The sequence below is a fragment of the Aspergillus oryzae genome, chromosome 7 (assembly GCF_000184455.2).
Source record: "Aspergillus oryzae RIB40 DNA, chromosome 7".
NCBI classification, from domain to species: Eukaryota; Fungi; Ascomycota; class Eurotiomycetes; order Eurotiales; family Aspergillaceae; genus Aspergillus; species Aspergillus oryzae.
Genome location: NC_036441.1, coordinates 2,810,430 through 2,824,591, shown reverse-complemented (window position 1 = coordinate 2,824,591; position 14,162 = coordinate 2,810,430). Strand labels below are relative to the sequence as shown.

At 47.4% G+C, this 14,162-nt stretch overlaps 3 protein-coding genes across 3 annotated transcripts; all 3 read left to right on the top strand.

The window, feature by feature from the left end:
* Window positions 1-396: 396 nt before the first annotated feature.
* On the top strand, window positions 397-1,362 carry AO090206000090 (ankyrin repeat domain-containing protein; the record flags this gene model as incomplete). The annotated part of the gene is made up of 1 exon (XM_023233217.1): window positions 397-1,362. The coding sequence occupies one exon, from the start codon at window positions 397-399 to the stop codon at window positions 1,360-1,362; it is 966 nt and encodes a 321-aa protein (XP_023093745.1).
* Window positions 1,363-4,559: 3,197 nt separating this feature from the next.
* Window positions 4,560-5,055, top strand: AO090206000087 (uncharacterized protein; the record flags this gene model as incomplete). Its single annotated transcript, XM_023233216.1, has 2 exons — window positions 4,560-4,591; window positions 4,686-5,055. 2 exons carry the CDS (start codon window positions 4,560-4,562, stop codon window positions 5,053-5,055), a joined length of 402 nt encoding a protein of 133 aa, XP_023093744.1.
* Window positions 5,056-11,562: 6,507 nt separating this feature from the next.
* On the top strand, window positions 11,563-12,350 carry AO090206000085 (uncharacterized protein; the record flags this gene model as incomplete). Its single annotated transcript, XM_001826532.3, has 3 exons — window positions 11,563-11,604; window positions 11,656-11,798; window positions 11,843-12,350. 3 exons carry the CDS (start codon window positions 11,563-11,565, stop codon window positions 12,348-12,350), a joined length of 693 nt encoding a protein of 230 aa, XP_001826584.3.
* Window positions 12,351-14,162: the final 1,812 nt, after the last annotated feature.

The window sequence follows — 14,162 nt, the reverse complement described above, 5'->3', positions numbered from 1 at the left end:
ATGAATGTGGAATTACTTCTAAAAATCAAGAATATTTTATCTTTAGAATTAGCATATTACATATAGACTTCAAAGGTGCAATCCTCGTTATCTTGATATAGTAAGAGTCACTTAGCCTATCCTTTTAGCTCTCTATGGTAGTCATTTGAACACGTTGCTTGGTTGTGATACCTGGTTATGCACATAATGATAAGGCACAGCACCTTCGGCATAGTATGTATACTGGTCAGGTGATCGGGGAGAGTTCAGATGAGATCATTCCTCTCCTCTCTCCTTTCAAGTTTCATCTACCCTACGCTGGATAAATCTTTCGTTTTTCAATCAAGAAAGCGGACAATCCTTGTCAATAGATATTGCAAAAGCCTCTCGGTTGCTATACTACTTTGCGTCTTCGCAATGTCTCTCCTCAATCTTCCAAATGAAGTACTCCTTCTGATCATCGAAACCCTATCGAGTCAGAAGGACATTCTATACTTTTTGATGACAAGTCGCCGAATCTATCATATTCAACAAGTGGATCCGCTCTACAAATTTAATATCAAGTTTGGCGGAAGCTCATCCCTGCGATGGTACTCTCGAAAGGGTCATACACTACCCATAGAGGCACTGCTCAAAAGGGGCGCTGATCTGGAGTGCACAAATGAGCGTGGTTGGACACCACTGATATATGCCGCTCTCTATGGGCACGAGGAGGTGGTGAGATTATTGCTTGAGAAGGGTGCTGTTCTAGAGTGCACAGATGAGCGTGGTTATACACCACTGATATATGCCGCTTCTTTAGGGCATAAGGATGTGGTTAGACTATTACTTGAAAATGGCGCTGATCTTGATAATGATGATCATCCGTATGGGCGCACACCAGTGATATGGGCTGCTATGAATGGGCACGAGGATGTGGTCGGACTACTGCTTGAAAAAGGTGCTCGTCTTGGTCTTGTCGATAATGAATATCATCGCACACCAGTTATATGGGCAGCCAAAAAAGGAAACGAGGGTGTCGTTAGGCTGCTACTAGCAAGGGGTATTGACCTTAGCCACGGAGATGGGGAAGGTTACACACCATTAGCATGGGCTGCTATAGAAGGACATGAGGGAGTGGTCAGACTATTGCTTGAAAAAAGCGCTGATTTCAAGAACAAAATCGAGGCAGCCGTACACCAGTGTTATGGGCTGCCAAAAGAGAACACGAGGATGTGGTCAGACTATTGCTTGAAAAAGGTGCTGATCTCAAGCACAAAAACTTTCACGGCAGTACACCAGTGGTGTATGCTGTCACAACAGGACATGAGGGTATACTTAGGCTGCTACTTGAGAACGGTGCTGAGCTGTGGTGTGTATCTAAACGGGGTTACACCAGATTAGCAGTGGCTACTACTCATGGACGTGAGGATATGGTCAGACTATTACTTGGAAAGGGTGCTGATCTCGAGCACAAAGATAACGAAGGATGTACAGCAATGATGCGGGCTGCCGAACGATGACACGAGGGTGTGGTCAGGCTACTACTTGAAAAGGGTGCTGAACTTGAGCACAAAGATAACGAAGGATCTACAGTAGTGATGTGCACTGTTCTACAGGGACATGAGGGTGCGGTTCATGTAATCAGGCTACTGCTGGAGGGGGGTGCTACTCTACACTGTGAGGATAAGGATGGCAACACACCACTGATAATCGCTGCTGAGGATGGATTCCAGGATACAGTTAGGCTCCTGCTTGAATATGGTGCTGATCTGGAGTGCAAAAACCAGCATCGCGAGACGGCACTCGCACGTGCTCAAGAGAAAGGGCATCAGGAGGTGGTCAGTCTGCTCACTCGACAACGCTAAATGCTCGACTGTTAGAAGCGCCGATTCAGTCTCCCCCAGTCCTCTGCCGATGAGGTGTCTGCACCTCCAACCCAGTATTTGAAACATTCGGTTTCACCACGGTTGAAATGGTATTGTGGTGTTCATCAGTGCCCATGCAACAGGGTTCATTGGCCCGTTCGATTGTCACAGACAACCCGTCTTGGAAAGCTTCATGGTGCAGGTGATTAGCTGGTGCAACAGTGGCATATTGGCAAATCTGTCGTTGGGTGGTTGAGGATCTGAGGAGGTGTTACCGCGATCAACAGATTTATGTCCTGCTCAACTGGGGGCCGGTTCAAGGGGATATGATGCATTTGAGGGATTCACAACTTTTTGATACATATATAAGGGAGAATATGATGATATTTGCAAGTGTAGTTATAGACATTACTCTTGCTTAGCGCCATGTTCAAGCAGCAGTTCATACAGTTAAAATAGGAAACGCAGATACTGTCTCTCCGGCATGGAGTGGAACTCCGGTAAAGTCCCTTGGGAAGCCATGATATCGACGACGGTGCCCTTGCTTGTAGAGTGGACTGTGGAGATGGATGAGAGCAAGTCTGGCTGCAATGTGAGTGAGACACGATGCCCAACCTCTCCGCAGGACTTGCTAAGAACGGAATATGTTAGTGGCTATTTATATGCTATATTGGGGTTACATGGCGGACCGTGGCTGTCAGTACTCTAGATATGAATATTGGACATTCGGAATAGAATCCGACAACTTCCACTCCGCAACCAAGAACTACACGAAGTATACTAGTAAAGTAACGCCTAAAGGAGACTCGCGAAGAGTGAAGAGTTATACAAGCGTCTGTTATTGAGCTACATTGGAGTTATGGGCATACGTCATGTTAGTTCGGTACTTTCGGTGGTTATAAGAAGACCGGCTGAGTGCATTATTCTAGGCAGCTCTGACAGATGACAGCAGTAGCCCTAACTAAGAAGGTTATTTTGATGAAAGAGCGCCTGATTCGGCAGGCCTCGGTCCAGCGTTACTAATACGGAGTGAGTAATTGATTGATGCACAGTCATTCCGAGGGAAGACGGAATAGATACATCTTAGGGATAGATTCAAGCCTGTCGCGTTTGGTCGGAATTTGTATGACGAAGGTCAAACTCTGACCACCAGGATGCAGCCAACTGCTTGGCAACGTGGATCGATACCATTCACTGACTGCATGTTCGGTCATCAGAATGCTGCCATCTTATATGACTTCAGTAAACCTGATGTTGACCATGCTCAACGAACAACGATGTTCACGCATTTTCCTTGTGATTTTCAAGTAAGTCTACGCGCAGCACCATCAGGAGTCAACAGGCCGCCAAGGCATTAACCAAGTGCGCTTCCACTAACTCCACATGTAGGCCAGGATCTTCCCGTTGCCCCCACTGGGTTAAGACAAGAACGGATGTAGCATTCCCTTGGAGACAAAGACTGGAATTGATCCCTGGGGTCGACTGTTGGAGCATCTGTGTGTTGCTAGATTTCCGCAGCTTGTTCTAGTAGATCCCTCCCTTCCAGAGAAGAATCCGCGAGCGTCTGCGCTTCCTGTATGGCCAGAAGAGGTCATCGTACCGACGATGTGGGCATAGTAATATCGACGGAGGGTCGTAGATGAAATGAAACGGAAGAATTGAACGTTATCTATGTGGTATTAACATACTCTGATGAAGTAAACACCAGTGCTTGAGATCACATGCTGCGGGCGAACCCTGGTCACATCCTAGGATTTCTACGGCCATTCAATGATCTTACTAACTATCGGTATAAGTAGACTCTACTAGTATATACTACCTGAAAGCCTTTGCTCTTTGGTTGTTCTTTCTTGTTCCCACCCACATTCAACCATCCAACACTAAAACTTGACAAAATGTCCTCGAACAACTTCCGTATCACCGAGCATATCGTACCTGGTTGTCACATTCTGGAATATGCTGGGAGTACTGCTGGTCGCCAGGAAGACGTGCTGCGGCTACATGTCAAGCAGTATACGCCTCTAAACCCACCAGAGCCGCTCTCTCCAGAGGCCGTTACGATCATTGCCGCCCACGGTGTTGGCCTTGCCAAGGTATATCCATGATTACTTGCAGTGGTCCCCTCCTAAGGTTAGCTAGTGTTAAACAGACTACAGGAATTGTATGAGCCGCTGTGGAATGAAATTTTACAACGCGCCGAGCGAAATAATTTCCAGATTCGTAGTATCTGGATTGCAGAAGCGGCAAGCATGGGAATGAGCGCTATTTTTAATGAAGACAAGCTTAGTATTGATTGTAAGTTCCACGACATTCCCAGGCAGCTGTTGAGCTGGGATTTAACTCCTTTTTTTGGTCTGTTAATATAGTTTCCTGGATGGACCATTCTTGTGATCTTCTCTTTATGATCAATCACTTTCGTGACGAGATGCCCCGGCCACTGGTTAGACTGGGCCACAGTTTCGGAGGAAACATCATGCACGTTTGAACTCCGTGTACTTGACCCGATGCGAGACAGTCTAACATGACTTCGACTGACCTAGAACTAATTTGGTCTTTCTATATCCGCGGCTCTTTACTACTCTTATCCTCTTGGATCCGGTGATCCAATTGAACCCTCTACCCATGGGTTTTGGATCCGACCCCCTAAGTGCTATTAATTTTACATTATACTGTTAGGACGTCTGGCTAAATTGTCAAGCTGCTACGGAAGTCTATAAAGAGATGTTCCCTAAGATGGACCCCCGCTGTGTGGATCGCACGACGAAGTTTGGATTTCGTGACCTCCCAACGGATCTGTATCCCGATCTCCTTGGAAGGGAGTAATCCTGCCAATCCACCTGTGACTCTAACTACTTCTAGGTACCAAGATATGATCGCTCAGATACGTGAAAACTTCTCTGCACGCACACTAGACGGTCGAATTCAGATTGACGTTTCAACTCATGCCGAGATGGACCCCATTGCTGCTTTTTTCCCTATGTATTGCCCGGAGCCACGCGCCACGTTCTTTCGTCTTCCAACCCTTCGACCGTCGATGATATGGGTTCTGGGAGAGAAAAGCTATCTTCGACTCGATGAGGTCCGTGAAGGGATCAAAATATGTGGTCACGGCATTGGAGGGAGTGGAGGAGACTCGCAGGGGAAGGTAAAAGAAGCCGTGATACCAAAGGGCAGCCATCTATTCCCTTTTGAAAATGTGGCCGAGGCCGCTGAAATTAGTTCCGCATAGCTGGGGAAAGAAGTCCAAAGCTTTGCCATTGCGGAGAGGGAGTGGGCTGAGAAGAGACAGTCAATGGATAAGCGCGATCACCTTGTCCTTGGTGAAGAGTGGTTCAAGACTATCAAGCCTCTCGGCGCGTTTCGCTCTGCTAGAAAGCCGGGCAAAGAGCGATTATAGCTTTCCCGTTAGCTCTAGTGGGGTGTACTTGAACCTGACTTCGTTTATTGTGTGGTAGATAGTGGTTAGTGCGGTAATCTCTTCTTCTTTGATACATTGCTTCATACAGCTGAAGTTGGTAAGTTCACCTTAGGTTTCCTAAGACTGTTAAACATAGATTGAGAACAGTGGATCTTGCAGAAGAACTAGATAGAACCATAGAAACTAGTACTTCTCTCATTCTTCGTGTTCCCAAGCCCTAAAGCCGCTTGTGAAAATGTTGTATCGGTCCCTCCTTGTCTACAGTGAAGTTATCCCAGATTTTGTCTCCGCCCTCAGGATGGAGTCCCATCTTATTCAGTTCCTGGAGCAAGTCAGTGCGTGGTCAGGAAAAGCACAGTATCTTAGAGCACAGTTCACTGCATGACTTTGGGTTATGCTGGTCTTCTAGCGATTCTCACCGGATACTACTTGTCGGCATATAAGAGGTGGGCATCATGGTAACCTACAATGATAAGACCAAGAGGAAGGCCTAGCAAAGCCTAGAAAGTTAAGACAGGGAGCATGAAGAAGAGCAAAATTCCTAATTCATATGTTAGAAATATCCAACCGGGGTTGGGTATCAAATGAACATGAAAAAGAACAGTTCCTTCATACTGAATCTCCCGTATATGCCAGTCCCATGGTGCTTTGTGTAGATATAATATAAGTTATTCTACTTCTTATATAAACCATACTGCACTGCAAGACAGCTCAGAATATTTAATATAGCTGTGGTAGCTATAGCAAATCCCTCCTGTTGCATATTATTTTATCTTTGTATTATCAGGTTAGACTTCCATTTTATTCGAGTAGTAGAAAAGTTTCCTTGAATTCTTCATGCGTCCTCGAGTACCAGGGATTCTAATCTATGATCCCACCAGCAGCATACCAGGGCCAACAGGAGAGCTGATAGATTAGCTACAAATGGTATCCGGATGCACAGCACTATGTATCTCGCGATTGTCCGTAAATCCACCAAATTTCCCTCCCCAGCTGCTGGATGACATTGGTGTTTTCGCTAATAGGCCACTCGCGGCGAGGGGTGGCGATTGCACGTCCGAGAGAGCAGATTCCCCTATCGGAGTTTAGTGACAATGGTGAAGGCAGGCAGGATAAAGGACACCTTCCATACACTTGTAAGCCCTGTCTGTCAAGGATAACCTTACTGGGGTCCCCCAGGGTATACGCCCGGCCCCGTTGCCTCAGTTCCCTGCCGAAGCCTCCGGGATTAGCAATCCGATCCTCACGAACTAGGGCGCAACTGATAGGTTAGTTGGTCTTTACCTACCTAACGATCCGCAGCACTTCGCCTTTGGCATAATCCACCTCCCACGGCTCAAGCTGGCCTTGAAAGAGATCCAGCGGATAACCGGGAAGCCGGGTCATAGCCACGATGTCCAGCACTCACCCAGGATACTCAAATTCCGGGCCTTGCACATCGCTGCAACTTTCGAGAATGTGTGGGAGGCCCTTCACATCTTCCCCATGCCTCGAGTGCTTTTATCTCAGCTTCGATGGCGGTACGTCCGAGCCGGCGGAAGATGCGCCGGCGTATGTCCACAGTGGCGAGAATGGGGTGTTGCCTACGGTTGTCTCTCGGTTAGCTTCAGCATGTTTTAAACCTTTGTTTTTCAAAGGAAATAGGGAAGATTCTGGAGCTGCACTCAATAAAGAACTTGATGATGGCCTCAAGGCTGTCACTGGCCCTAGTCGCCCAGAACACTGCGCGTCGCTGATTGTAAGAGACGTTCATGCTTTCTCCCACGAGACGGTCCAAACGGTACTCTTTAGCACCGACGATATAAACCTTTCCTTCTAGGTGCCGCAGTGTCTCTTCCTCCAGTTCGGGGTAGCCCTCTGGCTCAGAAGCCGGTTCATTCATGGTGTCAGGTTTTCGGTAGTAGGTATAGGAGGCTATGGGGAGAAAAGCGAAAAAGAAAAACGAGGATAATGCGAAGGGAGAAGTGTGGGATATTAGCGGGAGAAGGTAGCAAGTGATGTCAGGTGATGGAATTGTGACGATCCAACTGGTTAAGCTGAGTCTATCATTCTCAACCCTAACCCGACAAACCCAGGGACCACCGGCAATGAAGGGCTTTTCAGCCTTCGTCAATTTAAGTGAGAAGGCCGCTGGCACCAGCACACTGTGTCAGCGTTAACGGTATCTCAGAGGTGTACAGAGGTAGAGCAGACAACAATTGTTCAGGGTACAACCGTTGTAACTTTCTACCTATTGAAAAGCGGAGGCCCAGTACCTTGTGCCCGGTATGATGATCTAAAGGACACGCCCTTGAACTCACGTTGAACCAGGCCCAATAATCATATCGATGGACAAAGTCTCTATCAGGTAATTCACGGTAGTCATCCATAAAGGCTTAGAGGTGGTGCAAAATCAATCGCAATGTTTGTTCAAGGTGCCATTGACCCTAAGTCTAAGTGTGACTTACAAAAGTAGCAAAGAGCGAACCAGATTACAATATGATAAAATTCAAAGAAGAAGTGAAGAATAAGAGATAGAAAGGAAAGAAATGTGCATCATACATCCACCACCAAAAAACCTTTAATCAAGAGCATCGATATCAGTTCATGCACCCGTCAATATAGTCAGACCTCCGTAGTTGTGAGACTGGTCCTCACCATTAGAGAGACTACTGGAACTTCCTTCCCTCCACCTTAACCACCGGTCCATCATAATGCTTCCTCGCATATGTCCAATACACAATCGTTGAGATTCCCATCAGTCCCACGAACAACACCGACGCCCAATTAAAATTCTCAGCATTGACATCGTACGCATTGGGCCAGAAACTCCAGAAGAAAGACCAGCTGGCATACACCATGGCCAAGATGTTAACGGGCATGCCAAAACGTCCCAGCGTCCATCGGGAGGGTGGAAGTGGTGGGTTGCAGGAAATACGACGAGCAATAATGCAACCGATAGAGATGAGATAGGTGGCCATCAACGCAGTGGTTGATAAGGAGAGCATGGCGTTAAACGCGACGGTAGAGCCGATGTTGATGAGAGACATTGCCATTGAGAAGAGACAGGTGACAATGATAGAGTTGACCGGGATATGTAGTCGTGGGTTGACCTAGAGAATGCTACGTGTAAGTTATAACGAACAACAACCGGACATCGGACTAGGAACTTCATGGAGCCTACCTCTCCTAGCCAGTTTGAAAAAGGTAGGCCATTATCACGAGCAAAAGCAAATGTCTGCCGCGAAGCCGATGCCAGAGAGCTAATCGTGATCATGACAATCAATACAAGGACAATCACTACAAGTATAGTCGCACCGGCAGTATTGTTAACTGCCTCGCGGAAGACGTGGATAAAAGGGAAACCCGTGGGAGAGTCGAGAGCGCTTTGCACGTCGGGCATACAGAACAGGTAGGTAAGGAGCAGACCAAACGCGAAGGGGATGTTCAGGAGAAACGCCCAGATCATCGACTTTGGAACGATGACGCTGGCATTTTCAATCTCTTCCGCTACCGGTATGTCAGTAAGAAGCTCTGTTTGATCTAACAATCCTCACTTACACATGTGTGCGACAGAGTCAGAACCTAGCAAGGTGGAACATGCGTATTAGCTACTACATAAACTCTGATACTCCAAGATGTAGGTCTCACCTAGCACGACAAACATGCAAGATACCTGGCCGACCATGACCGTCCATGAGACAGATGGCCATCCGGACCCATAATCTGTAAACCCAGTGAAAACATCTTCTGCCTTGGCCTTCGGAGCGAGCACAAGCAGGGTGACGATCACGGGAATGAAAGCGAAGAAATGACAAGTAACGAAGATTCCTTCCGCCAGGGGCAGATGCTTCGCACCGAAGATATTGAATAACGACATGCCGATTGCTGCAGCAAAGACAAGCAATGTTCCCTGCCAACGCGCCGGCGTGTAACCGTCGTCGTTCAATGAGATGAGGCCTTGCACTATCGTTCCAGCCAGGTAAGCATCAAGGGCGACGATGCTCTGCCAGGAGATCGTTGAGAGCCATCCTATCACACTCAGTATTGAACATAATGAGGAACATCTGCATGTACTTACCAGAGGCATAACTGAGGAACTTCTGATAGGCCCGAGGAGCGAATTCGGAAACCCACTGCCCAGCATGTCAACAAAGTCCAATGAGTTACTCTTTCTATACGTGACTTACATGGTACTGTCCTCCCGCTGTAGGTGCCCTAGACATGGTCAGATTACAATCCCAAGAGCAGCAACCATGCTTACATGGATGACATCTCTGCCATAGAGAGCACGATGAAGAACTGCCCGCAGTATGCCCATACTAGGGACCAAAACAGAGCAGGTCGTCCACCAGCTGTCAGACCAGGGGTGTTGGATCTGGCTTCGGGTTAACCTTCGTACTAGATCAAACGTGTAAGACGGGTAGTATACGTCAATAAAATCTCCCATGTCCCCATGACGCAAGTCGTGAAACCGATAGTGCTGGCCATGCGGAAGTTCCTCTAGATGCTGAGTCAGTACTGTCGGAAAACCGTAGACCCCAGATATACAGACCCGTAACTCCTGCTTCTTGCCCATGCGCTGCATATCCCGCTGGTCATTCACGGTGAAGCCTGCCTTAACATCGTCGGACAAGTCGGGGTCAAGAGAACCATTTCTCTCTTCTACATGTGGAGAACGCGCCGAGCCGATATCCTTCAGTTCCAGCTGTCCACTGGATAGCATATTGACGAGAGAGAGAGAGAGAGAGGGCTACAACGAAGGTAAGGTAAAGGGGGGGAGTTGTAGAGAGAGGGTGTTGTTGAGTTTGCTCTTTTTCACATTCTTCTCTGACCGTTCTAGGTTCAAGTCACAACGGGGCTAGTAACATGTACGTAAATAGTGCAAGAGACTACAAGTAACGATGAAGGGTTTTGACAGGGGGCTATAGTGGACCTTTTCTGTTAAGGTTGCGCCAAAACGGTTTTAACAGTCTAGGCCGGCGAGTTAGGGCACGAATGGGCTCACTACCCGTATAACGTTGCATTTAACTACTAATGGATACAGGATCGCCCCGCCACGAATGGGATCTGCCGTGCAAACTCTTCCGAGCCAAGATCCTAGTGACAAATGTGTAACTTTCGTCAAGGTAAGTCTCTTTCTGGCATGGGGGCGATTTCGTTGTGGATTGTCTCTAGTTCCAACAGCCGTCGTTACGACTCCGTGTCGGCTTTTGCATATTGACATAATACCACTAAAGAACAAGAGGAAAGAGATCAGAAAGACAGGAACTTGTATAAAAATGGCATTGAAATGATGACAATCTAGTACAGATTAAGGTAATGTCCATAGGCTAAGTTCATACGCCTACTGCCGACGGGACTGGCAGTGTTAGGGGTATTGCAGCTATTACTATACAGATGCAGGGATTAATTCCTTCGGTGAGCATAAACCAAAAGAGTTACATCGAAAAAGGGTCCCTATTCACGTTAATTTCAATCCCACTCGACTAAAACCCAATTGGCACTTTAGTCGTGCGTTGGACCCAGTATCCAACAGTTAACACAGCCCGATGCCGGAGGACCGCACCAGAGAAACTTCACTAGTATAGTTCTCTTTTCCCTTATGGAATGTTGGACGATATCCCCTGGCTCAGAAGAGGCGGCCTTCATAGAAATAGATAATGCTTTCGTCTGGCTCTCCGGGTCTTCATTGCAAGATTGATCCTTTTGATTGACTCGACTCCGGGAATGTGCGTTCCTGATGTCGTCCGGCAACCCAGATGGAGACTCCTACGTCCAAGTGACACCCGATGACCATAGCGCCTTCATCATTATTGCGGCTCTGATTGGCCTGAGCTGGTCAATTCTCATCATTGGCATCAGGGTGTATCTCCGCTTGAAGCTGAATCCCCCCTTTGGCTTAGACGATGTAGCCGCCGTATTCGGGACGGTAAACATCACATTCTGCAATCTAGTCATTGCCAGCTGACGAGATGATACTCAGATCATCGGGACCGTGCAAACAGCCGTGATTCTCCAAGCCGTACGAAACGGGATCGGCAAGAAAGAAGCTTTGCTCACCGATGATCAAGTCGAATCTGGACTAAAGGTAAGAAAGCCAAGTATCTGTGGACCAAGTTACTTGGACGACTGACTTTGGCGTTCTGTTAGGGCATCTACGTCGCCTGGCTCCTGTATCCCGTCGTCGTCTGTTCGTCCAAGGTCTCAATCTCCCTCCTCATCGCGCGTCTTACCAGAACGAAACTCCATCTAAAAGCGAGCCAACTTCTGACTGGATTCATCCTTCTCTGGGGAGTCATCTCGCTGTTCCTGATTGCATTTCAATGCAAACTTTCCATGCCATGGAACGTCGGGGCAGTAGATCATTGTGGCAGCATGGTATGATCATCGTCTTCACCGAGCAAGGGCCATATCTAACAATGCTATCAGTTTGCCCAATGGACGGCAGTTGAGGCGGGAAACATCTTCATTGAGCTTCTCCTTCCATGCATGGTCATTCTAATGGTGTGGGATCTACGCGTGGCCTCAGCGACCAAGATAACCGTGGTGATGGCCTTTTCGCTTCAGTTGCTGTACGTATCCACGATCTATAACCTGTCACTACTAACCGTCATAGAGCAACAATCCCCATCATTGTGCGTCTCGTACTCCTCCAGCAAAGCACGACAGCAGACAATGCCGCCAACCCGACGTTCACAATCACCGACACCGTCGTGGTTACAGAAGTGGCAATGCACTTTTCCCTTATGTCGGCCACATTTCCGTGCCTTCGCAAGTTCCTCCAGGTATTCGACTTGAACATGGGTGCCACAACGCACATGGACTGTGAGCCAGGTGGCACTTACTACAGTCGGTCTCGCTCGGCAGGGAGCTATGCGCTCCAGTCGATGGAGCGAGGTTCCCGAGTGGGAAATGAGGAGCTGCCTGGTGCAAAATCTCGGTTTAATTCCAGAGGGCAATGTCAGACGGTCACAACAGTATCGGGGGGCTTGAGTGATGGGGTCAATACACAGAAGTCGCATCAGAATCGTGCCCTTGACGATGCTGAGATGAGGAGTATCGACAGTGATGGAAGTCAGCATGCGATTATCAGGCGGACGCAGTGGGAGGTTAAGGTGGAGTGATTTACTGCGTGTTTTGGTGGCTGGTGACTTCGATTTGGTAGAAGCGTTATGATATACTCTTAAGGCTCTTTATAACATATCAATTGCAGTGATGAACTTGTTCTCGAAGCTTGTGTATATGTAGACCGAGTGGAGTTTATCTAATCGTACAGCACCAACACATCTACAATCGAAGTAATAAGGTCTATAGCATAGAGAGATATCTGATTATGTTCATTTTTATATTTCCTGTCAATAAAGATGACCAATTGCTGTGAGAAGTATTTTGTCCTTTGGTACAATCGCCAAAATGGGTACTATACAACTCTCGACAAGCTGGGACGATATCACAAATGTTACCAAGTCTTCCAAAGCTGAATGATGTTGAGCTCATGTACTATATAATAGTGCACATGCCTTGGAACACGTTAATAAGCGGCAAGTCCGGATGTTAAGAAGAGAGTAAGTTAGCTTTCCTGGTTTATACCCGATTCTGCGATCGATATTCGACGGCGGTTAAATCGAACACATATAAACCATTCGATGCGGTTCATCTGAATACCGCACATGAAACGACTTTCAATGCTTCTGCACGCGAGGAGCAATACTCTATATAACGAGGCCTAACCCTTGTCGTCCCTTCGTTTCAAAGGGAAACATCCACGGCTTGAGAAGTATCAAGAATATATGGCAACTTGACTGGGCAGAAAACATATGCACTGGATGCGTCCAGAAATATGTGAGGTCTCTAGAGCCAGTAAGCCCTTCGTATGAATATTGACCTGCTCCATCCTTGTATCAATGGTAAGATGCATATCAGCAAAGACGAGAGAGTTCGCTCCGCCGTAGCCCGAGTCTAATTCAAGATCACCATGTGCAGATTGTGGTCTTAACAAGTCCTTTGAGTGAAGGACAAAAAGTAAACGCGTTACTTTCCGGCGGATCTTACTAGAAAGATGTATCTCTGTGAAGCGGGTAATGAGACTTTTAGTGCGTACAATTCTTGCCTTACCTTTACCTGCTTAGCTGGTCATGATTTAAGCCTTGCTGCAATTGTTGGTGATGGGACCCGACACCATTCCCAGCACACGAAGCGTTGGTGCCCGTGCTTGCCGATGTATATGAGACGCCAAGATGATATCTTGGTTCGACTGGTACGTCTATCGAGGCATGAGAGTAATGGAGTGATCCCGCGAAGGACAATTTGCCTCAGGCACGCCCAAAGGCGTGTATATGAAGTTGATCCATAACCGTTCAATGGCGCGGGAATCATTCGAAATCCCCTTCAATGTAGTGGCCTGGCCGTCTGGAACGCACCCTTGACCATGATGTCGTTTGGGCCTCGAGTTGAAAAGCGTTCGGTGACCATCAATCGAAGCGGATTTGCTGCTCCAGAGCTTGTCATTACCCTGATAAAGGAAACACATCGATCACTCACCGACCAAAATCACACGGAGCAAACTGAGCTGTCTGTGAGGTTAGCTTCATCCAAATGCCCATCACATGATGAGTCTACGTCGGCGCAAAGAAACGGAGTCAATGGATAAACAGTAGGTCATGAAGCCTACAATATGTATATGCAAAACACGTTATGTACAGGGGATCGACTGTGCATCAAAAGGGTATGAGAAAATCACAATCAACCATGGCCCAAAAACCAATGCAAGACAACAAACACGATAAGAGATACATAATGGCATAAACATGTCGGACATCACATTCTTATCATCCATCAGCCTCCGGGGGAATCGACAGATGGCTCATAAGAAAAAGGAACCATAACACCGTTGCACCGTGTCCACCAGGCACCTGGGGAGGTCGAAAAGAAGAAAA